This window comes from Nilaparvata lugens, chromosome 8 (genome assembly GCF_014356525.2).
Source record: "Nilaparvata lugens isolate BPH chromosome 8, ASM1435652v1, whole genome shotgun sequence".
Lineage (NCBI taxonomy): Eukaryota > Metazoa > Arthropoda > Insecta > Hemiptera > Delphacidae > Nilaparvata > Nilaparvata lugens.
The window spans coordinates 25,418,758-25,443,906 of record NC_052511.1 but is presented as its reverse complement, the minus strand read 5'-3'; the positions used below and the strand labels follow the sequence as shown (position 1 = coordinate 25,443,906).

The window sequence follows — 25,149 nt, the reverse complement described above, 5'->3', positions numbered from 1 at the left end:
CTTACATAATTCTTTTCAGAATTAAATTCTCTACAACTTTTATTGCGAAAAATTATTTGTTTACTGGTCATTAAAGAAAGTTATTGGGCATCAAACTTAGAAGTCTATGTTTTTCTACTTGAATTTTTTGCATATTTCAACTTTTTTCTCAAAAACTACTCACACTACAGCTTCCAGACTAGTTTTATTCAATTTTTCAGATATTTTTCCATATGAATCCAGCATAAGTTTTTCAAAAACTAGTCCCCAAACAATTCAGCATCGGTGTATTTCATCAGAGGAACTGAATTCCAGGCGAAATCTTTCACCCTGTATAGCTCGTTAATGAAGCATTTATGGATATATGTTTATAAGAACTTTTTTTCTTATTTTTACCTCTACTATCACGTATTGAATTATTTTACCATAATTATGAATCACCCTGTATACTATGCATAACATGAAAATAAAATTGAATTGAATTGAATTGAAAAGAAACAGGTCGATATTTTCTTTTAAAAAACGAGCAGATATGCCATCATAGCCCGGGGCTGACATACCTCGAAGTTGTTGAATATTTGACAGGATAACCTCATCTGAAATGGTTTGAAAATTCAAAAGTTCTCTATCAATTTTATAGTCCCTATCATCTGCTATTGGAGGTCCACTGATCTTGATTTGGTTGGCTAGTCTCTGGCCAATTGAAGAAAAATAGTTGTTAAAATAATTGGCAACCGTTTAATGAACATCAGTATCAACTTCAATATTAACAAACTGCTCTATTGGGAATTGTTCTTTTTTTTTATTCTTACCTGTTATTTCATTAACAGTACACCAAAATTGTTTTGGATCACCTTTGGAATTATTTATTTTTACTCTGAAATGGTTATTTTTTGTAATTTTGATCAAATTATTCAAATAATTCCTATAAGATTTAAATTGATTTCGCAGTATTGGATTAAAGGGTTGTTTTCTTGGCAATCTTATGCAATCTATCTCTCTCTCTAATGAAACAAACTAAGCCCTGGGTTATACATGGCTTAAGCTTTCTCAGTTTAGCATTTGTCTTAGCAAGAGGTTTTTTAGCTAAATTGTAACAATCCTTAATTATTTCAAAAAAATTGGTTGCAGCTTGATTGGTATCTGACTGACAAAGCACAGCGCCCCAGCCCCGGCGAGCTAACAGGTCCCGCAAACGATCACTATCAATATGGAATTTAATATTATTATCTTCTTTATGTGAGTTGTTGTGACTGTAGTCAGTAATCTCCAATGCTACACCAGAGTTGCTCTCTATCTTATCTTTCAATGCGATAGCCTTCACCTGTTCCTCGCCGTGCTTCTTTTGATTTCTGTTTGGTTTCGAACTATTATTTAATTTTCAAGTTTCCATTAAATCAAGTAAAATGAGTGTATGTGCTGAATGTAAACTCACAGTTAATCGCCAAGCTAAGGACAAGTTAGTGTGTTCCAGCTGTAAATCGTTGTTTCACGGACAATGTGTTAGTGGAAAAAAAAATGTGAAGCCGAATTGGATATTTTAGTGGCCAATTCCTGGTCTTGTAAACATTGCGTGGCTAAGTTAAAAAGCCAACGTAATGAAAATAGCGCGCAGGTTCCGATTTCTATGGACCTTTTCAAGACAACTATAGCGGATTTAATGTGTGATCTCAGTGAGGGACAGTCAAGGCTGGAAATATCCCTTCAGTCTTGTCTGGAGAAGCTTGGTTCCACTTCTGAAACTTTAGTCAGGCTTGAGGAAATAATCAAAACCCAACAGGCTACAATATCGAACTTGCAATCCGAAAATACTAAACTGCAAAAAAATGTGGATATGCTAAATGAGAGGGTGGATGCTCTCGAACAATATGGGTGAAGAAACACCCTTGAAATACACGGGATTCCTGCTGCGCGTGAAGAAAATACCAGAGACCTGGTGCTGGCTGCCTGTAAAGCGGTCGGAGTCGAGCTGCGTCCAGAGGCGATTGACTGCTGTCACCGCCTTCCCAAAGGAGCAAATCAACGCTCGCCGGGCATCATAGCCAAGTTCGTCCGACGCGATGTCGCACACATGGTCCTCGACAAGAAAAAACAAATGAGGAATCTTTCTTCGCGTGACGTTGGTGTTCGGGGTGAGGAACACTCCGTTTTCATCAACTTGTCGCTGACTGCGATGCGGAGGAAGATATTATCTCAGGTAAAGAAGCTGCAAAAGGATCACGGATTCAAGTATGTGTGGGTGGATAAAGCGGACAATATAAAGGTAAGACCAGTTGATAAGGGTAGGGTCACAGTGATTAATTCTGATACGGAACTGAACGCTTTCATTGCTACTTTGGCGTAACTAAACTTTTAAAAACCTTCTATGTAGGAATATGACTTGACTGACTCTATTTTCCTTTGATATTCAAAATTATATCATTCACCTCTAGTGGATATTGAAAATTGTTGGCCTACTATAACCAATGTTATGGATTATAAATTATCATGGCTACTACTACCAATATTTGTCTGGAAATCTCCTCTATTGTATTTTAAGTGGTTTAATTTATTCTATTATTCCTTATAATGTTGAATGAGAAGATCAATCAATTGATTGGTTGGTAGATTGACTGATTCACTTTGGTCTATTATCGAGTTTTTGATCTTTTCATTCATTTTTTGTGGAAACAGTTGAATTTGATTGTTGAACGAATATTTTTAATTGGTTTCAATAATATTCATTCGTAAATTCATACATTCTACGATATATTAATGTTCATTCTAGTGAATGTAAATTGTTATTCAAGAGGCTTGTTAAATCTGTTCCTTTTCCTGTCAGTTTGTTCTAAATTTAGTTTCAATTCCAACACTGAATCGGTTATATAATTAGATAATTTCGCTTATGGAATGAATGCAACTTATCAATAAAGTATTTCCTTCACTGTGATTGCAATTCCCAACTGATGATCTTTATCAAGTTTTTTCCATAACTGAATAGGCTTCCAGATAACAGAATATTATGAGAGGTTCTTTGACCTCAGCAGGTCAGCCAGATAACCAGGGGAGTTTGGCTTTTCATGAAACTGGATGCGATGATAATAGTTGTCTATGTCCTATAATAATATTTAAGAACAGCACCAAATAATTGGGATTAATCATTGATAAGCATTTGAAATGGAGAGACCATATTTCATATTTATGTTCTAGGTTGAGGAAGACGCTGTATAAGTTTGTTCAACTGAGAAATATTTTTACAGTTGAGCAAATTAAAATGGTTTTCTTTGCGCTTGTGCAGTCAGTTGTGCGATATGGTATAATTGACTGGGGTGGTTGTGGTGTTACCGTTCTTAAGCCTCTTATAGTATTGTATAAGAAAATTATTAAAATATGCTTGAAAAAACCGGTTAGATATCCAACAAATTTGCTGTATAAATAATTTAATGTTCTCAGTATTGAGCACTTGTATGATCTTGACCTAGCTAGTTTTGTCTATTCGTGGCCCAATAGATTCCCTGTAGCCCCTCATGGCGGCTATGTTACTCGTAGACAATCTGAGAGATTTTTGCTAGAACCACCTTGTAGAACAGCGGCTGCCAGTGCTCATGCAGCGTATTATGGTCCTAGACTTTTAAACCGTCTGTTGCTTGAAGTTTCTGGAGCATCCCAATGTATACCAATTGTTATTATTCTTTCACTTTCAAAACTTTTAGACAGTATCTTCGACACTACTTATTAGGGAGACAAAATGAAGACTAATTTTGATTTATTTTCAAATCTGTTTGTAAATCTCAATTCTATTCTAAAATACATATCTTACTTAGTATAACAGAGCAGAACAGAATTTGTTGTTTCATTTTTAAATATTGGTGATCTTTATCTTTGATGTAGAACATATAGTTGAATCTCAATTAGGCCTATACTGATTACAAGAGCAACATTTGTATGAAAATAGCATAAGAGAATGGAATTTTCTTTTTTCTTGATATTGTAATGTAAAATTATAAAATCTAATTATGTTATTAATATTACGATGTATATTAGTATCTTATGCTATCCAACATTCTAGAGATACACCATCCCTCATCACAAGCTTTGCTTAAAGAGGGATGCAACAATATTATTCAGAATATGATATTTTATGTAAATATTCATTATTTTATAAAGAATTTGTATTTTATGTTTGTAAGTATGAATTGTATATCAATGTTTTGTTGACATTAATAAATTGAATTGAATTGAATTGAAAGGTTCGATTGTTCGTCCTACTATAGAGTTGAGCCATTATTATTACAATAGATTGTTTATATATATAGTCTATACAGCTCATTTAGCATACTAAAATAATAAACGTAATTCATCTAAAACATTTCTCACAATTATTATTCTTATTAGAATATTTCAAAAACTTATTTTCAACTTTTTATTTTTAAGGGAGGCATGGCGTGGAGCCTCAAATTGTTTTGTTCTTTCCCTTTGTAATTTTCTTCATAATAATAATTTGTAATAATAATAATTTCTTCATAATAATTTGTAATTTTCCCTTCTTTCTTCATAATAATAACTTTTCACTTTAATGGTTACTGATGATATTGACAGATTTCAATATGTTTATTGTAATGAAGTTCCATACAATACTGAACTGATTAAAGTTTTTTCATCTGAAATGAATCACATAGATATTTTACAGCAAAATATCAGAAGTTACACAAAAAATTTCGATGATTTCTTGATTAACATAGGGGCAATGAATGTAAAATTTGATATAGTTGTGCTGACGGAGACCTGGCACTGCGATGATACTACCATAGCGCCGCTCGAGGGGTTTGATTTGATAGCGACTAATCACAAAAGGAATAGAACTGATGTTACAATAATTTTTGTAAATAAATCGCTGTCGGTTGAACCCCGGGAGGTTGCATTAGGTGATGTTTATGGACTGATGTTGGACTGGACGTGTGACGGTAGACAATTCAAATTACTTGCTTTATACAGAACTCATGATAGTGACATTGACACCTTTCTTGACAGCTTAGAACAATACTTTAGTAAACTTTCGAAAAACTCCACCAACATAACTGTGGGAGATTTAAAAATAAATATATTGGATACAGACAATAGTGGTGAGCGTTATTTGAACATCCTAGCGGAAGGTGGATTTGTTAGCTGTGTAATAGTGTGATATTGAGAGGGTATTATTGTAGTTGTTTTTGTGTTTCTTATATTGTTTTTCAGGTTTTTGAACTGAAATGAACTTTGATTTTACTGTTTGTTGAACCCCTGCGTTTTTAGTGTGAGAATTGACTCTGTCTTGTTTGAATTTGCTAACTTGTTGCTTAGTTGTCAAAATTAAAGCAATTTTCGTGCATTTTCCAAGTGCAGTTTCAATTTCATGTCGAAAAAGCCACTGTATTTGAAAATTGTACAAGCATTGACCTTTTTGAAGCTTTGGCTTTTCCACTGGAAGTTATGCTCAACGCTCGTGGAGGGGGAATAATTCTCAGTGAAAAGGCCACAGTTCGAATTGAGACGTAACTGGGAAAACATGTAACGGTTGCGAGCCTCGGTCCTCTGATTGGGTCCATTTCCCATTCAGAGGGACAAATTGTTAAGTTTTCAGTAATTTCTATCTAGTTCAGTAGGAAACCAAATTTTATAGAGTTAGTAGGAGTAGAATCAGGAAATTTTTTGTGCATGTGAGTTCAAGTATAGTGAGTTTTATTGAAGCGTATGTGAGTGTTTCTGAAGAGTCCAAGTTTGAATATTGTTAAAATGGTGCGTGCCAAACTTTTGTTGTTTTTCTTATTAAGCTCAAAATTTAGTAACATAGAATGACCGAGGCCCGAATTTAGTTGCAGCAAGTTAGCAGGTTCCCAAAATGTGTAGATTGGTATTGAATATATATATATTTTTTGTGAATCGATTGCTGAATCACTTTGTTCTGTTTGAAAATTCAACATGTTACCTGAATCTTATTAATTCGTTCTATTTACTTAGAGTTCAATAAACCTGAAGTTAAATTTTATTAGTATTTTTCATTGAAGTTCCTGACTCGTAGTTGCTAGTTGCTAAAATAGGTGACAATTAGTTAATGATGATAATCTGTGCATTTCAATGAACGAATCCACTAAAAGCTTCCAACCAATCAAGGATTCAAATACCGGTAGATGAATTGATAGCAGTAAACTTTAGCAAATATTATAGAAAAGAAGAAACAACCCCCTCCAATTACATTGGTGGCCAGCGGTGGTATAGTCTGCAAGAATGACTATCGAACCACATGTATTCTTATATATATTTCATATTTTGGAAGATTAAAACTAAATAGAGACAAATATGTCACCGGTTACAGAAATGATGTCAGGTGTGGTGTAGGGTTAAAAATACCATCACCGGTTACAGCTGCATTGATAAGCCTACTCGGGTGACTGTTGACAGTATGACCTGCATTGACCACTGCTTTATGAAACATCCCAATTACGACCAAGTACGGGCAGCAGTTATCCATAGCCACATTACCGACCACTACTGTACTGCCTTACAAATCGAACTAGACGCTGGACCTGAATTGCCTCCCACTCACAATACTTACTTGGACAGATCTGCCTTCACATCACTTCTAAGAAGTCAAGACCTGCCAGCTGTTCTAAATACTAATGACGTCAATGAAAGCGCATTAAACTTTGAGAGAATCCTACAATCAATACTGAACAGATCTCATAAACCACACAGGCATCGTAATAGATTAAATAAAATCAAACCTTGGATTTCAACTGGTCTGATTAAATGTATTAATGTATTAGGAGAAGAGATGAGCTCAGTAAATTGGTCAAAAAACAGCCCTACAATGTAGAATTAAGAAATAATTTTAAAGCATACAGAAACAGACTAACTAGTCTAATAAAATTTCAAAAACAGCAGTATTATAGACAAAAAATAAAAGAGTGTAAAGATAACCCACGGAAGTTTTGGGGGGTCTTGAACGAAATAGCTGGAAAAAGCATATCAAAAGATAAGTTCCCAATTGGAAAATTCACAAAGAAGAATTCATCAGAAGTTAATGAGGGCGTTGCAAGGGATGTGGCTGATGAGTTCAACCAATACTTCTCTACAGTTGGTCAAAATCTTGCTGAATGTATTGCCCCTAGTGGACCATTAGTAGTAGATGATCGGGATTATGCAGAAGATACAACATTTCTTCTTGGTAGAGTAAACGAAGATGATATTCTTAGACAAATCAACGATTTACGAGGTGGCTCTGCACCTGGGTGTGATGGAATTCCTGCTTCCCTAGTAAAAGAAAATTCTCAATCATTAACAAAGCCCATCTTACATATAGTGAATTGAAGTATTGTCTCTGGCATTTTCCCTTCCAATTTTAAAACAGCTAAAGTTTTTCCGCTCTATAAGTCATCTGATGCAACCAACAAATCTAATTATAGACCAATTTCGCTCCTAAGTGTCTTCTCTAAAATTATCGAGAAAGTTGTTAAAGAACAACTTAGTTCTTACTTAGAAGACAACTCAATTCTTACAGATTTTCAGTACGGATTTAGGAAAGAAAGAAATATAAACGATGCCCTCTTCAATATAAATAAGGATATAAATAGTATAATAAATAACAATAAGCGTGGTCTATTAGCTTTCATTGATTTGGCTGAAGCTTTTGACTCCTTGGATAGGCAAAAATAAATTCACAAATTAGAACAGGTTGGCATAAGAGGGAAAGCATTAGAATGGTTTTCCAGCTATTTGAGGGAGCGGGAGCAGTTTGTTAGGAGCGGAAGCAGTTTGTTACAATCAACAATATTGAGAGTGCTACGCTACCAATAGACTATGGGGTGGAGCAGGGAAGTAATTTGGGCCCAATTCTATTTCTAATTTATATCAATAATTTGTCAAGAATTAATATAACTGGTAAAATGTTTTTATTTGCTGAAGATGCAGCTATTTTGTTTGATGGTTCAGACTGGGAAGAAGTTACTGCATCGTCAACAAGGGATCTTTGTCTGGTTAAAAAATGGTTTGATCAGAACTCACTCACAGTAAATGTTTCTAAAACAAAATTCGTACCCATAGCTTTGAGGTCCAACTTGAGCATCAACATCGAAAGTATAAAGCTGCATGCTTGCGGGAATCTCAATGCAAATGACTGTCAATGTGAGAGTACTTCAAAAGTCGACTCACACAAATACTTGGGAATCGTTTTCAATAGCTCTATGAACTGGGCTAATCATGTGGATTACATGAAAAATGAATTAAGGAAATTCATATTTGTTTCCAGGCAACTCCATGACATTCTATTCCCTGCTGAATTGAGGCTCTGTTACTTTGCATACTGCCAATCATTGCTTATGGGAGGTATAATAGCTTGGGGTGGAGGTTATGGATCTGTTTTGGAACCACTCAATGTAATCCAGAATTCCATCATCAAAGCAGCTCTTGGTGAGGGTCGTAGATATCCAACACACGAGCTTTTCAATGAATTCAATGTATTCAACTTGAGACAACTCTATTTAAAAACATTATTGATCTACTCTCTTAAGAATTCAGAAAACATCTTTGTGCATCACATTCATAATTATGGTACCCGCAGTTCAAATACATCGAGAATATTGACAGACAGACTAGTAAGAACCTTTTCCGTCACGAATTCATCCTACATATCACAAATCCTTTACAGAAATATTCCTCCTCCCTTGAAAAACATACAAAGCTGCGCAGTACTCAAGAGAATGGTTTCCGAGTGGTTGGTATATCTGGGAAGAGACGTGTCAGAGGCGATCATGACATCTAATTATAGATGTTAACACCTTAATAATATGAACAACTATTCAACTGACTGACTATTACTAATAATACCGTAGCCTACTCACTGTAGTGCTGCTGCTCTGTCTACTATCGCGGTGCTGGGAATCTGAAGTCATAGCCGTTAGAATTGTACATTATATGTTACCTTTGAACATTTTCTTTCATTGCATAATTAATTTGTATCATCTTTTCACTCTGTATAATTTTCTTTATCATATTAAGTTTCTTGATTATTATTATTATCTTGTGTAGTAAGTTAGCCGAATTACATTGAATCATTCGCTCCTTATTAATTCTATATTTTGCTCAAAACAGCAACTCGTGTCTACGCACAGGTTTTACACCTATGTAGGCACATTTCCATGTGAAATTATAATATAATTATAACTGTTAGTAAATCATTAGGTATGATAGTATAATAAACACGTGTTGTATAATATTTGATTTGTATATTGTTCAATTTCAAGCTCTGTATGTAACATTTATAATCTTAGAAAGATTTGGAAATAAACTTATTTTTGACTTGACTTTTTTTTGACTTGATAGTGATCGGTTACTGAAACCTGCAGCACACCAGCTCGAACCACGCTGAAATTCCCCTGTCGAATAAAAATGTGGTCAAGGCAGGTTGAAGTACCAGTACGGCTGTCTACACGAGTAGGCTTATCAATGCAAGGAATAAATCCCGCCTCATACATAGCATCCAAATACATCTCAGTTCTCGGATTGCTACTTAATATATCTATATTGATATCTCCGACTAAAATATACGTTTTATTAGAAGAAAGATTTTCATAGTGTAATTTAAGATTATCAATGAAGGTATAAACATTACTATCATGAGTTCTGTAGGCTTCCAGAATATTGTATTGCTTATTTTTATAATTAAAGTTCAGTTCCAATGCTGTTACTCCTCCCAACACTATCTCCTTTCCGATAGCTGATAACGATCTATTAGCAAAAATAATAACTCCGTCGTTACGATTCTGTTTTAATGTTGTTTTGATCGTATCATAATCATCGAGTGAATATTCGTCGTCCTCATCCATCCATGTCTCAGTGAGGATGATTAAATCAAATCTACAATTCAATTCATTCAAACCCAATAGCAAACTATCAAAATTTAAGTTAAAACTACGTATGTTCAAGTGGAAAATTCTCAAGCTCTCGGCCTCACTTTTAAAGAAAGAATTGAAATTATTAAAACTATCATATTCAAAACAGTCTATCTCATTTAGAATCTATCTCTCTCTCTCACGCCTGTTCATATTGTTTTCAAAAAATGTTACTAATCTGCTCCCCGCCCCGGTGCAAGAAAACAGCTATAATCATTTATGAGAATATACTAAATAATAAAGATCAAGTTGAAGAACAAAAAAAATAAATGAAAAAATAGATATAGATGTATATAGATAAATACTTTATCAAGTTTACTAATATTATTGGAAGCCAAGGATCTGAACCTTTATGATTGATAAAACACATTCGAATAATAAATTCATTATATATCATGAAATTATTGATGGGGTAATATTGTCTCTTTTAATGGTAATTTCTTATCTTTCCAAAGTAACAAAAATAATTCAGTTCATTATCAACTTCCTAATTGAAATTGAACTGAATAAATAAATTATAGATATTAAGTTCATCTGCATTTGAACTAGAGTAATAATACTCCATTCTCCTAATAAAATACTCGATTAAAAACTTAAATGAGTACAACGGTTCAAATAAACTCCATTATCTCTTATAATAGAGTTTATTGATATATTATCATGGCTCGAGATATGTTTCTTGTTGACTGTAATTGTTTAATAAACTTGACTGAATTTTAATTTCAATAATTTATCTAGCTTTGAAATGAGCAAATGAACTACAGTATAAGGAAAAAGAGATGGCCAATTCAATACATTGTGAACTGAGAAAAAATGATAATAATGATTTGTGATCTTTGGGAAAATCATAAGTTCAATATTAATAATAAAGCCATCTTCAGCTATTAATATTATATTAAATTAAAATTAATGAATAATTGAAATTGAGCTACTGTAATAATAGGTACATCACTTGAGCAATCTTTTATTTTAGGCACAAAATGGATGTTCAATATCTTCAATTAATAAACTAGAAAAAAGGGGAAAAAAACTTAAACTGTGAAAGAACTTGAAGCCTTTTCAAGCAAGTAATTATTATTTTTGATAACTTATTCTATAGGACTTCTCATAGACCCATAGAGCATGAACAAAACGAAAAAAAAACAAAGTAATTATTATTTTAAAATAACTTATTATATACTTCACATAGAGCATAAACAAAAATAACTAGATATCATGATTCGTTCTACACATTGTGGAAACACATTATCTGGAGTTTGATTTAAAATAATTAATTACTCCTACATTGTTATGTGTTGTGTGAATTTATTGTTCTATAGAACTTGACTTACTGCTTACGGTCGTCTCCTACTCTTGCCTTGTGTGTAATAATGTGATCAATGTCCTCAATAAACCAGACTCTTGCGGGTGGACTCTGCTCGCTAGTTTTGACCCAAACCTTGCCGTTGCGTGCGTTGGCTCTGTGCAGCTTGCGTTCCTTCACCATCATCTTGCCGTATGAGAGCACGAACTTATAGTGAGGCGTCAGGTGCTCGTTTATGTAGACGTTCTCAGGAGGCATCGTCGGATGTAAGTCTTTCGCTAATAGTTGATGCTGTTTCCCTCTGTTACCAGCTGACAGCCATTCCGCTCGAGTTGTTTTTGAAATAAAGCTAACTATTATGGGTGGATATTTCAATTTGCTAGACTTGGTAAGAGGCACTCGGTGGGCAACAGATATGTCCGCTCTCGAGTAACGTTGGCCAATACATGCGGCGACAGTCTTAAGCATTTCATAAACGTCTTCCCCTTCAGTTTGAGGTATTCCTAAGAACTCCAAATTCTTGCTACGCGAATACTGTTGTATGTCTCTCAGTTCTTGCTTCACTCTCCATAGATCGCTAGATAGGTCAGAATTCTGCTTCTTTAAATTAGCACACTGGGTTTGCAGTTTCCTCACGTCGGATTTCACATTTTCGAGCGATTTTTGAATACTTTCGATAGAAATATTTGTTTTTGTCACCAATGCTTCAATACTAGTGATTTTTGACAACTGCGTGGCCTGTGAATCCAATTTGGAGTTGAAATCTTCTTTGAGCAAACTAATTGCATCGAGGATTGAATTTTGCTCGTCCTCTGAAGTTCCTGTATTGGTGTTACATGTATCGCACTGCCAAGATTCTTTCCGAGCACCGAGATTGGACAATTTGGCAACTGTTCTTATGCGAGTACACGTAGCATATTGTTCACACTTAGAGCACTTAATCACGTCCTGAGTATTAACCGAGAATTTCAAATTACACTTAGCACAGAGCAACATGATTATCCGCAGGGGTGCCCAGCCCCCCCCCCCCAAGGGCAATGGCGCATGCCCCTCCCCCCAATCCAAGTGTAATGCCCCCTCCAAAGTATCCCAATTCCCAACCCTTTAGTTTTTAACATCAGTCAGTGCTCAGTGTAATAATAAAATAAAATAAAATTCACATCTTACATTCTAATCTTCCAAAGGACATTATTCACCTTTGCTCTTGTGGGGAATTCTTTCTGTTTTCATAATATTATAAAAATATATACCATCGTTTCTTATCTCTTTTAAAATAGAAATGAAGTATCTTTTTGATTTTATTTTTGAGACTAGCAGTGCACCCGTTCTTGTTTGGGAGGACTAAAAAGTACTAAATTACATCAGGAAAACTACATGACAAATATTTTAATAGGATATTAAAAGATAAGTAAGGGAGGCTTTGCTTTTTAAATGTAAAGGTTACTTATAAAAAGTTGAATAATAATATCATTGATATTCTTTTATTGCAAAAGAATATTGCATAGCAATTTTGGTGAACATTCATACAAATTTGGAACGATTTTAATCATACAATATATAATGTCGGCAAGTTTAGGTATTCTAAATCCTATACTATTAAAAGAGCAATTTCTGTTTAGATGTTTTGGTGTTTAAATGTTTAGATGTTTATATGTCTGTATTTCACCGGATCTCGAAAACGGCTCTAATGATTCTCACGAAATTCTGAAAATAGTAGGTTTATAATATAAAAATTCGATTGCACTAGTTCTCATCCCTGGGGAAGCTCGCTGAAGGACATTAAAAGAATTTATTCATGCTTGGAAAAACAGCTGATAATTTCGTCGTCTGTTGATGATGGAAGTGAGTGAGCGAGTGCATGTGTGTGGGACTGAGACAAAATTATGACTCAGCTGTTGAACTTTTTTAACTAATTCAATCAGGTACTTAGTGGCAGTTGTACAAAAGCCGGTTGAATTTTAAACCTGATTAATTCCAGTAGAACCAATCAGATAAGCTATCTTTTTGAGATGGTCTTCTGTGATTTGGTTCACGAGGAATTAATCGGGATAAAAATTTAACATGCTTTTGTGAGAGAAATTTTTGCATTCCTCTGCGAATTAATCTCAATCCACTGTGATTAGATAGAACCTCTCTGTATGAACTATGAATATTTATTATAATTTCTTCTTTCGTAATAATTTTTATATGCTTTTCTAGTTTTGTAGGTACTCCAGAGCGGAGCTAGGTGCCCCGATATTTATCATAAATTGAAACAGGTTGTCACTGATGTTGTGTTGTTGGTAGTATTTACTTTTTAACATTACAGGAGTGAATAACACAAGTCGAACAAAATGTATATTTGAATGGTTTGGTTTTTGGAATAAAGATATCATCTGAACAAATAAATTTTGTAAATTCTATCTTTTAATACCAAATATCGGGGCACCGAGCTTTGCTCGTTATTCATTCATTGATAAACAGAACTCAATTCTTTGAAATGATTGGGAAAGAACTAACAGGCACAGCCCAAAACTGTTTCTTCACCGAATTTTGATTAATACACTATAACATTTATAGTTGGAATATTTAATACTCCAAAAGTAGGTTATGTTCCATACACTTGAATTCAAGTGAAATTTTCAGTCCAAATATTCGAAAACATGAAAGTTCTAATTTAGATTGTTTACATACCAAATTGAATAACAAAATATAACACTCACTAATCACTTAGAACTGTAAAATAATGATTAACTTTGAATATTATGATATAATATATTATACCATCTCATGTCAACAAATCAGATTACTGTATTTTGATCGAGTCAATTAAAATTTCTAGATTTCTCGCAAGATACGATAAGCTAATTGATTACACAGCTGATCTCCCCCACAGGCACACGCATCTTCTGTTATCGACAGACGATGAAATCATCATCTGTTTTCCCAAGGATGAATAATTATCCTTTTCATGTCCTTCAGGGAGTTTTCTCAGGGATGAGACCTAGTGCAATCGAATTTTGATATCATAAACCTACTACATTCCGAATTTTGTGAAAATCGTTAGAGCCGTTTCCGAGATCTGTTGAACATAATAATAACCATATAACCATATAAAAATAGAAAAATATAAACAGATATACAGAAATTGCTCGCTAATATAGTAGGTTAACAACTTATAGTCCAGTCAAATTATCGTTTTTCAGGAAACAGCCCCGAAAGAGTTTTTTCGATGGTTCTATCTGTATTTTGGGGCGCTAAATTCCAATCTGAAATTAGCTGACACTCCAGAGGGCGACTTCACCCCCAAAATTTTGAACTTTTTTAAGTTTTCCATTTAATCTCGAGGATCTTGAATTTATCGAGAAAAAGCATTCTCTATATAATATTAAAGATAATAAAATTTCCAATGAATTGAGTGGTCGCGCAGGATACTCTTTGGACTTTTTATCTGAAGTGTTCCACAAGATACACAACTTTGAATGTGCGAGAAATTTATGATGCTTCCCCCATTCTCACAGTCTCGCATATGCAACGTTGCGTATCTTGTGGAACACTTCAGATAAAAAATCCGAAAAGTAGTCGAGGTCGTGATGAATTTTCTCCTCTTTTCACTCCCATGAATTATACTTATGTTTTCAATACCGTTAAAAAGTTACAGCCAATTGAATGATGATCTTTATTTTCTCATTTTCCTTGCGATTTTACTGTTATTGAAGAGTCTCTAAAATGAGTACAATACATGATAGAAACTTGCGATTGGTCTTAAATGAGAGAAACTTTCATGCTCTATAAGCTGAGTTGCCTTAAATTGATCTTGCATCACTGTTTATATTGAAAAACTGCGAAAATGAGAAAAATAACGAAAATTTCTTGATTTTTTGAATCAAACGTATCTTACTTCACGATTATAATTATTTTTACAAAAATCATTCACCTCACATAAAAGAGGAGATTTTTTCCTTCAAATCAAGACAAAGTATCATTTTGAGTTACCGAGACACACAGTTTTGAATATAGATATCGGTCATTTTTCTATGCATTGAAATATGGGCTAAAATACACTAAAAGAGGAATTTCCTATTTTTTTAACAAATTTTAGTGGGACGATACATGATTTTCAACCGCCTTGACGAGCTGATATGAACGAGCTGTAGTACGAGGAGATGTGATCATTCAGTCAAAAGTTATAAGTGTTTAAAGTTTTGATCCTGGACGTATCCTTATGTGTTGAATTTTGGCTGTGGGACATGATTTTCTATTTTTGGATGTATTCCCCCTCCCACCTCTTCTAAATTCAAGAATAGGTACCTCAGGAATCCTGTTCAGAATTAATATTGTTAATTCACGTGATGTGTGGCTTTCTATCATTACTAGAAAAAATCCTAGTTGTATAATGTATAGGGTAGAAGTGGAAGGTTTGCATAATTTTGAAAACTCCTTAAAAATACCCCTTTTTTGAAAACTTCTAGCTCCAGAATCAAGAATCGTGGAGTCCTGCACGACCACTCAATTTATTGGAAATTTTATTATCTTTAATATTCTAGAGAATAATTTTTCTCGAAAAGTTAAAGTTTCTCAAGATTAAATGAAAAACTTGAAAAAAGTCCGAAATTTTGGGTTTTTTTGGGAGTTTTGGGGGTGAATCCGCCCTCTGGCGTGTCAGAAAATTTCAGATTAGAATTCAGCCCCCCAAAATACATATAGAACCGTCGATAAAAATTCTTTCGGGCTGTTTCCTGAAAAACGACCATTTGACTGCATTATTTATTATACAAAACAGAAAAAATAATGAAAAATTACAATAATTACTTGATTACTGTGTGGTAAATAGGGTGAAAATTTGAAATTGGCTTCATTTGATATTTTTGACAAAAGAAGTTTTTTCTTCTGTCAAATTCACTAGAATTTGCGATGTTGTTTATAATTGCATTTTCATTTCAGAGACATTAATATCATCATGAAACGCCTTCGAAATTAATATAATATTATTAGATTGAAATGTACATTACAATTTAACTTAGCATTGTGCTTTTGAGAAAATTAGGTTGCAACAGCAAGGAAACACAGGACCATTAAAAATTAAAATTAAGCAAAGGGAATCAGAATAATAGTGGATGATGAAGTTATAATTTATTTTTGTCAAAGATTTACCTTCAAATTCATAGGCTTAAAATTACTAAAATTTCTGCATACAACATATTATCAATTGTATTTTTCATGCTTTATATTGAGTTACACTTTGCAAAATATAACATTGTAAAGGTGGGAAAAAGTATCAAAACTGCATTAGGATTTTTTAGCCATGATTCAAAATGTTGACATAAAATGTAAAAAAAATCGGCCCCCCCAAAAAAAAATGTTGATGGCGCAATCATGCCCCCCCCCCTTGTGGGCACCCCTGATCAGGGGTACCCAGCCTTCCCAAGGGCAATGGCGCATGCCCCCCCCCCAATCCAAGTGTAATGCCCCCCCCAATCCAAGTGTAATGCCCCCTCAATCCAAAAGTAATCCCCCCCCCAAAGTACCCCAATTTCTAATTCTACATTCTAATCTTCCATAGGACATTATTTACCTTTGTTCTTGTGAGGAATTCTTTCTGTTTCCATAATATTGTAAAAATATACACCATCGTTTCTTATCTCTTTTGAAATAGAAATAAAGTATCTTTTTGATATTATTTTTGAGACTAGCAGTGCACCCGTTCTTGTTCAGGAGGACTAAAAAGTACTACATTACATAAGGAAAAACTACATGACAAAAATTTCAATAGGATATTAAAAGATAAGTAAGGGAGACTTTGCTTTTTAAATTTAAAGGTTACTTATAAAAAGTTGAATAATAATATAATTGATATTCTTTTATTGCAAAAGAATATTGCATAGCAATTTTACATACAAATTTGGAACCAATTTATCCATACAATATATAATGTCTTTTACGAAATTCGTAATAAAGGTATTACGAAATTCAGAACATAGTAGGTTAATAATATAAAAATTCGATTGCACTAGTTTTCATCCCTGATGAAACTCGCTGAAGAACATTAAATAGTTATTTGTGCATCTAGGGACTAAAGTGCAACTTTTTCTCCCTGAGGGAAACTGTTGTCGTCCGATGGCGTAGCCGAGGGCGACAATTTCCCTGAGGTAGAATAAGTAGGCTACTTTAGTCCCGTGATGCACACAACATTTTTCCTCCACCTACACCAATACCTATAACAATGAATAATTTTACTACATCTTCACGCTTTCACACTATTTTTTTAAAAACAAAATTTAGCTCACCTCTGATAATAATTTGTTGATAGTTGCTAGTTGATAGTTGATAGTTTATAGTTTCTTTATGAGTCACAAAATTCCATGTCGCGTATTAACTATTATATATAGATAGTTTATAGTTTATAGTATAGATGATGATTGTTGATAGAGATGATTGTTGATAGTGTAAAAGCCTACTTCTGATAGTAATTGTTTATTGTTATTGTGCACCCATCACAATTTTGAAAGACCGTGTTCGGGGTTGATAGAACAGAACTGGATTGAAACTGGTGCGTTGCAGCCACTGGCATAGGCCTAGTTGAAGTGTGATCAACATCGCTGGAACTGGATTGAAGCTGTATGGTGTGTTGTGGCCACTGGCATAGGCCTAGTTGAAGTTTCATCAACATCGCTGGAACTGGATTGAAACTGGTGCATAGCAGCCACTGGCATAGGCCTAGTTGAAGTTTCATCAACATCGCTGGAACTGGATTGAAGCTGGTGTGTTGTGGCCACTGGCATAGGCCCAGATGAAGTGTGATTTAAATCAATGTTGCTTGTTGTTTGGTTCAAAATCCTGTTTGCTGTTTGTATTTTATTTCCAATTGATTCTTCAATATAGCCTTCGGCGACAGTAGTACTCTTCCATCCGCCATGTCTTTTAAGCTGGGTCATTGTTCCTCCAGCATTAACCAGCAAAGTAGCTGAAGTCCGCCTTAGAGCGTGTCCAGTATACAAGTTAGGATTGGGAAGTTGTAAGTATTGTGCAATACTCATGGGTATTTTTCCCAGGGAATTTTTCCCCATGGCTTGATTGTAGCATCTCCCATTTTTAAAACTTAAAAATAGCCGGGGTGATTTTGTTGTCTTTGGTCTTAAATTTAAATACTTTCTGAAATAATATAAGTAGTCTATGTCTCGTTGTGTGCCATTGATCACAGTGAAAACACGTCCCTTGTTGGTTTTAGAATCAGGTACATTAACTATGAGAATTGAATCTTTGTCCTCAATGTCACTAACAGTCATATTGCACAATTCACCCATTCGGCAAGCTCCACAAATACCAAAAATCAAGGCTACTTTTTTCAATAAGTATTGTTCATCTGGAGCATTTAACAGGAATTTATTTACCTCCTCTTTGGTGAATGTTTTAGACTTCTTAGGTTGATAGCCTACATTTTTCTTTTTCAGAAAAGCACCCACTTTCGTAAAATTACTGATGTCTATGTTGTGTTTCACAATAATTGTTGCTTATTCCAACATTGAATAAATGGTCCATAAATAACTTGGGCTACATACCTGTGCTTGTTGTGAGAGGTAAACAAGGATTACGTTTTCTGAAATTCTTACTGTTCCACCACAATTCTTCTTGCACCATTCAACGAATAAATCATATCGCTTGATGTATAGTTCCTTTGATTTTTCCGGAAGCAAATTTTCAGTTACATTTTCAGCTTCGTGTCGAATGTTCGGCGGAGTTAGAACAAACTCCTCATCACTCTCACTTTCCATTTTATAAAAACGAAAATAACTTCTACAATACCGGTAGCGGATTTCGAAGATCTTAGTAGGTAACCAAGAAAAAACATAACCTGCAATCTTGTTTTCTGTGCAGACACGCTCAGTCGTCTCTGTTAAAGTGGGTTTTCGTTTATGCGTAAATGCCGTCGTCGACCATGACAGGGAGAGAATCTCAGATTGGGTAGATTTCAATCTGTCTACATAACTTAAAAGATTATGTTAAATTATGTTTTAATGGAGCAGGTTGAGCTTATACTTTTTTATACTTTTAAATGTCAATATTTTGATATTATTGAAAATGTTTATTTCTTTATTAATAAAGACAAATAATGAAAAAGTTATTTAATCAGCTGTTTTAGCACACTTGAAATTTGGACAATATGAATGTCAACAATGCTTGCCGTCGTCGACTGCGGAAAAGTTCGCATAAACGAAAACGTACCTTTAGATGAACGCTCTCGTAGAGATGCCGATGACGTTAGAGGTGTGTACTTTTTCATATCCACCAACGGTTGAACATAACCTAACAATCGAAATAGAGCTACTTATTTCCTAGAGCTAAAATATTCCAAAGATCGAAATAGAGCTCTTTTACTTTTCCTCTACCGACCACGACAGTGTTGCCACATTCCTCATTCTTCAATCGCGGCGTTGTCGGACTTCTTCCCATGTTAATCTTATGGGTTTATTTTTACTCCCTTGGGAGTAAAAGTGATCACTTTTCCCGCTGGGAATTATTTTTAGTCCCATGGGAGGAAAAGTAGTACTTTAGTATTCGATTCCAGGGTGTAAAATGAGACTTTTGATAGTAGGTGGAGGAAAAGAGTTTATTCATCCTTGGAAAAACAGCTGATAATTTTGTCATCTGTTGATGATGGAAGTGAGTGACCGACAAAATTATGACTCAGCTGTTGAACTTTTGTACCTAATTCAATCAGGTACTTAGTGGCAGTTGTAAAAAAGCTGGTTACATTTTAATCCTGATTAATTCTAGTAGAACCAATCAGATAAGCTATCTTTTTGGGATGGTCTTCTGTGATTTGGTTCACGTGAAATTTTCAGTCCAAATATTTGAAAACATAAAACTTCTAATTTAGATTGCTTACATACCAAATTGAATAACAAAATAATACTCACAAATCACTAAGAACTGTAAAATGATGATTAACTTTGAATATTATGATATATACCATCTAATGACAACAAATCAGATTACTGTATTTTGATCGAGTCAATTAAAATATCTAGATTTCTCGCGAGATACGATAAGCTAATTGATTACACAGCTGATCTCCCACACAGGCACACACATCTTCTGTTATCGACGAACAACAAAATAATCATCTGTTTTTCCAAGGATGAATTATCCTTTTCATGTCCTTCAGGGAGTTTTCTCAGGGATGAGACCTAGTGCAATCGAATTTTGATATCATAAACCTACTACATTCCGAATTTCGTGAAAATCGTTAGAGCCGTTTCCGAGATCTGTTGAACATAATAATAACCATATAACCATATAAAAATAGAAAAATATAAACAGATATACAGAAATTGCTCGCTAATATAGTAGGTTAACAACTTATAGTCCAGTCAAATGGTAATTTTTCATAAAACAGCCCCGAAATAATTTTTTTCGATGGTTCTATCTGTATTTTGTGGCGCTGTATTCTAATCTGCAATTTGCTGACACGCCAGAGGGCGAATTCACCCCCAAAATTTTAGACTTTTTTTAAGTTTACCATTTAATCTCGAGAACCTTGAATTTATCGAGAAAAAGCATTCTCTATATAATATTAAAGATGATAAAATTTCCAATGAATTGACTGGTCACGCAGGACTACTTTTTGGATTTTTAATCTGAAGTTAGTGTTCCACAAGATACACAGCTTTGAATGTGCGAGAAATTTGTGATATTTCCCCCATTTTCACAGTTCTCTACTAAATTCAAAAATAGGTACCTAAGTAATTCTGTTCCACATATGCAACGTTGCGTATCTTGTGGAACACTTCAGATAAAAAATCCAAAAAGTAGTCGAGGTTGTGATGAATTTTCTCCTCTTTTTACTCCCATGAATTATACTTCTGTTTTCAATACCGTTAAAAAGTTACAGCCAATTGAATTGAATCTTTATTTTCTCACTTTTCTTGCAATTTTACTGTTATTAAAGAGTCTTTAAAATATGTACAATACATGATAGAAACTTGCGATTGGTCTTAAATGAGAGAAAATTTCATGCTCTATAAGCTGAGTTGACTTAAATTGATCTTGCATCACTGTTTATATCGAAAAACTGTCGAGACTGTGAAAATGAGAAAAATATTGCAAATTTCTTGATTTTTTGAATCAAACGTATCTTACTTCACTATTATATTTTTACAAAAATCATTCACCTCACATAAAAGAGGAGATTCTTTTCTTCAAATCAAGACCAAGTATCATTTTGAGTTACCGAGATACACAGTTTTGAATATAGAAATCGGTCATTTTTCTATGCATTGAAATATGGGCTAAAATACACTAAAGGAGGAATTTCCTATTTTTTTAACAAATGACAAAGTGAGATGATACATGATTTTCAACCGCCTTGATGAGCTGATATGAACGATCTGTAGTACGAGGAGTTGTGATCATTCAGTCAAAAGTTATAAGTGTTTAAAGTTTTGATCCTGGACGTATCCTTATGTGTGCCCCCACTAGGAAATACTGAAATCTAACGAGTGATTCTCATAGAACATAACCCTCGTAAGATGATTTCAGCCGAAATATGTTTCTTTTTTGTTAGGAAGGCCATTGAAAGTTATTATAAAGAGAATTTGAATTTTGGCTGTAGGACATGATTTTTGGGTGTATTCCCCCTCCCACCACTACTCCTCAGAATTAATATTGGTAATTCACGTGATGTGTGGCTTTCTGTCATTACTAGAAAAAGATCCTAGTTGTATAGGGTAGAAGTGGTAGGTTTGCATAATTTTGAAAACCCCTTAAAAATATCCCTTTTTTGAAAACTCTTAGCTCCAGAATCAAAAATCGTAGAGTCCTGCGCGACCACTCAATTTATTGGAAATTTTATTACAGTATCTTTAATATTTTAGAGAATGTTTTTTCTCGAGAAGTTAAAGGTTCTCAAGATTAAATGGAAAACTTGAAAAAAGTCTAAATTTTTTGGGTTTTTTGGGAGTTTTGGGGGTGAAGCCGCCCTCTGGAATGTCAGCAAATTTCAGATTAGAATTCACCGCCCCAAAATACATATAGAACCGTCGCGAAAAATTCTTTCGGGCTGTTTCCTGAAAAACGACCATTTGACTGGACAATTATACAAAACAGAAAAAATAAGTAATGAAGCATTACAATAATTACTTGATTACTGTGTGGTAAATAGGGTGTGAATTTGAAAGATTGGAATTGGCTTCATTTGATATTTTTCTCAAATTTTTGACAAGAGAAGTTTTTTCTTCTGTCAAATTCACTAGAGTTTGCGATGTTGTTTATAATTGCATTCCCATTTCAGAGACATTAATATCATCATGAAACGCCTTCGAAATTAAAATAACTATTACAATAAAATGTACATTACAATTTAACTTATCATTGTGCTTTTAAGAAAATAAGGTTGCAACAGCAAGGAAACTCAAACACAGGACCATTAAAAATTAAAATTAAGCAAAGGAAATCAGAATAATAGTGGATGATGAAGTTATAATTTATTTTTGTCAAAGATTTTCCTTCAAACTCATAGGCTTAAAATTACTAAAATTCCTGCATACAACATATTATCAATTGTATTTTTTATGCTTTATATTGAGTTAAACTTTGCAAAATATAACATTGTAAAAGTGGGAAAAAGTATTAAAATTAACTACATTGGGATATCTCTATTTAATACCTTGATTTTTTAGCCATGATTCAAAATGTTGACATAAAATATAAAAAAAAATCATGCCCCCCCCAAAAATGTTGATGGCGCAAATTGCGCCATGCCCTCCCCCCTTGTGGGCACCCCTGCCCGTGATTATCCGAAACAAACGTAAACTCGTAAAATATTACACCGGGTTGGCGAGCAGGCAGCAGATAATCGTTATCGCAGCGTTAGTCTCATCGACTGTTCTCAACGGCAGTCACTGCCAGACTGATGTGCGCACCAGATGTGCGTCTCTGTACACGATATCTCATCTCCCAATTAACGGAATAACTTGAAATTTGGAACTTAAGGTCCTCACAATATAAGGATCCGACAAGAACAATTTCGATCAAATGCAATCCAATATGGCGGCTAAAATGGTGAAAATGTTGTCAAAAACAGGGTTCTTTGCGATTTTCTCGAAAACGGCTTGAACGATTTTGATTAAATTTATACCTAAAATAGTCATTGATAAGCTCTATCAACTAACACAAGTCCCATATCTGTGAACATTCCAGGAGCTTCACCCCATCTATGCAAAGTTTGATTTTTGATTCCCAATTATCAGGCTTCAGATACAATTAAAACAAAAAAAATCGAGTGGAAAAGATTGAGCATGAAAATCTCTACAATTAATTCTCAGTAACATTTTCACCTAAAATTTAAAATAAGCTCGAAAATCGAGAAAATGTGATTATCCAATAATTATTGCAAACTGTTGACAACTGTTGATTCTATTAAATGATTCACTATGAAGAGATAGCAGACCTCGTATGTCTCCAGCGTTATTGTCCTGTCACCAGCTGACTCAGATCTTTGTTTATAAGTAGACTTGAGATTCGCGTGTACACTAGCGTCAGGTGATTAATTCTCATAACGGCAAGGGAAGTTGTGTGAGTGCGCCACACCAGATTTTTTTATTTCTATCTGATTCACAAAAATTTAATTCTAATAATAATGCGTGGTACGACATCTAAACTTTGGTCGTAATGCTGTAAATTTAGAATATGAACGGAAAAATCAGCAGCAAGGAGATATTTCTTATTACCTACCTATTATTTTATAACCATCCATTCAATTTCCCAGCAAGCTGCATTCAACTACCGTATATATCTAAAAATACAAATATAAATACAATATATTATCACACCGTTTCACGCCATGCCCGATTCAGTGTGGGTGAGTTCTTCCTTCAAACCAAGAAACACCTAGATGCAAAATGCTGCATCGCGCCTCCTTAGTGTGCTTCCAGCTAAAGTTTGTCATGAAATGCATTAACTATTTGGCGGTAAGAAGTTCGCCGGGCCAGCTAGTACAAAATATTTCTTCACAAACATTCATTTTAACATGCATTTTTTGCAAGGGATATCCCTATTACTGCATGGTATGAAAATAATAATGTTTATCTGTTGAAAAAAGATAACACACATGTAGAATTCAAGAAAATAAATAACTTCAATGCATGAAATCGATAATTTTAATTCACATTCTTACAAAATCATGAATAATAAATAATCAAATAACATTATGAAGGGTAACAAATATTATAAAAAGATTCACTCACATTGATGTTCAAGGACGAAAGTATACTGAAAAATGTTTCAGTTGCAACCAAAAAACTTTGCTCACAGTATTTTATCATCCTTATTGAACAAATAAATTTTTAATTTCGTCAAGGTTAGAATGCCTTAGTAATGAATAGCTTTCAGCTTACCTACAACCAAGCATGAATTTCAGTTAGTTCATGTAATACAAATCGATCAACAAACATTACAGAATTAGTTATGTTAATTTCTTTTAGTTTAATGTATTATTATTTACACAATGAAAGTCGAAAATTGTTTGAAAATACAGATTCAGTAATTAGTATTATACACAGTGGATACAGTCATGATTAATCATTGTCCAGATAGTAAAAAATATTTTATTGTATTGTTTTTGCAAAATTCTCATTTTTTTCTAATTCAACCCAACATGAGATAAATAGTTCATTATTGTTATTAACATTGATGATAAGGATACACTGAGAAGCTGTGTTGTAATATTTTAAGACCACTTCTGGAGTTGTTCAGCTGCATTGTGCATCATATTCTTCCATGAGCTCCGATAATACTCTACGACTAAATTCTGCCTGCAAAGAATGAATAATATTTGTGAATTGATGAATATTGACCTAAATAAGAATTATATGCAAAATATTCCACATTATTTATTCAAAATTTTTAATATGGCAAGATGATCAATATTGCTCTTCGATGTCAATACTGCATGATCAATTTCAGAGTATTTCATCATGTTTTATG

At 33.9% G+C, this 25,149-nt stretch overlaps 1 protein-coding gene across 1 annotated transcript; it reads right to left on the bottom strand.

Moving 5' to 3' along the window:
- Nucleotides 1-11,211: 11,211 nt before the first annotated feature.
- Nucleotides 11,212-12,183, bottom strand: LOC111060178. Its single transcript, XM_022347824.2, has one exon. It carries the CDS (start codon nt 12,181-12,183, stop codon nt 11,212-11,214), a length of 972 nt encoding a protein of 323 aa, XP_022203516.2.
- Nucleotides 12,184-25,149: the final 12,966 nt, after the last annotated feature.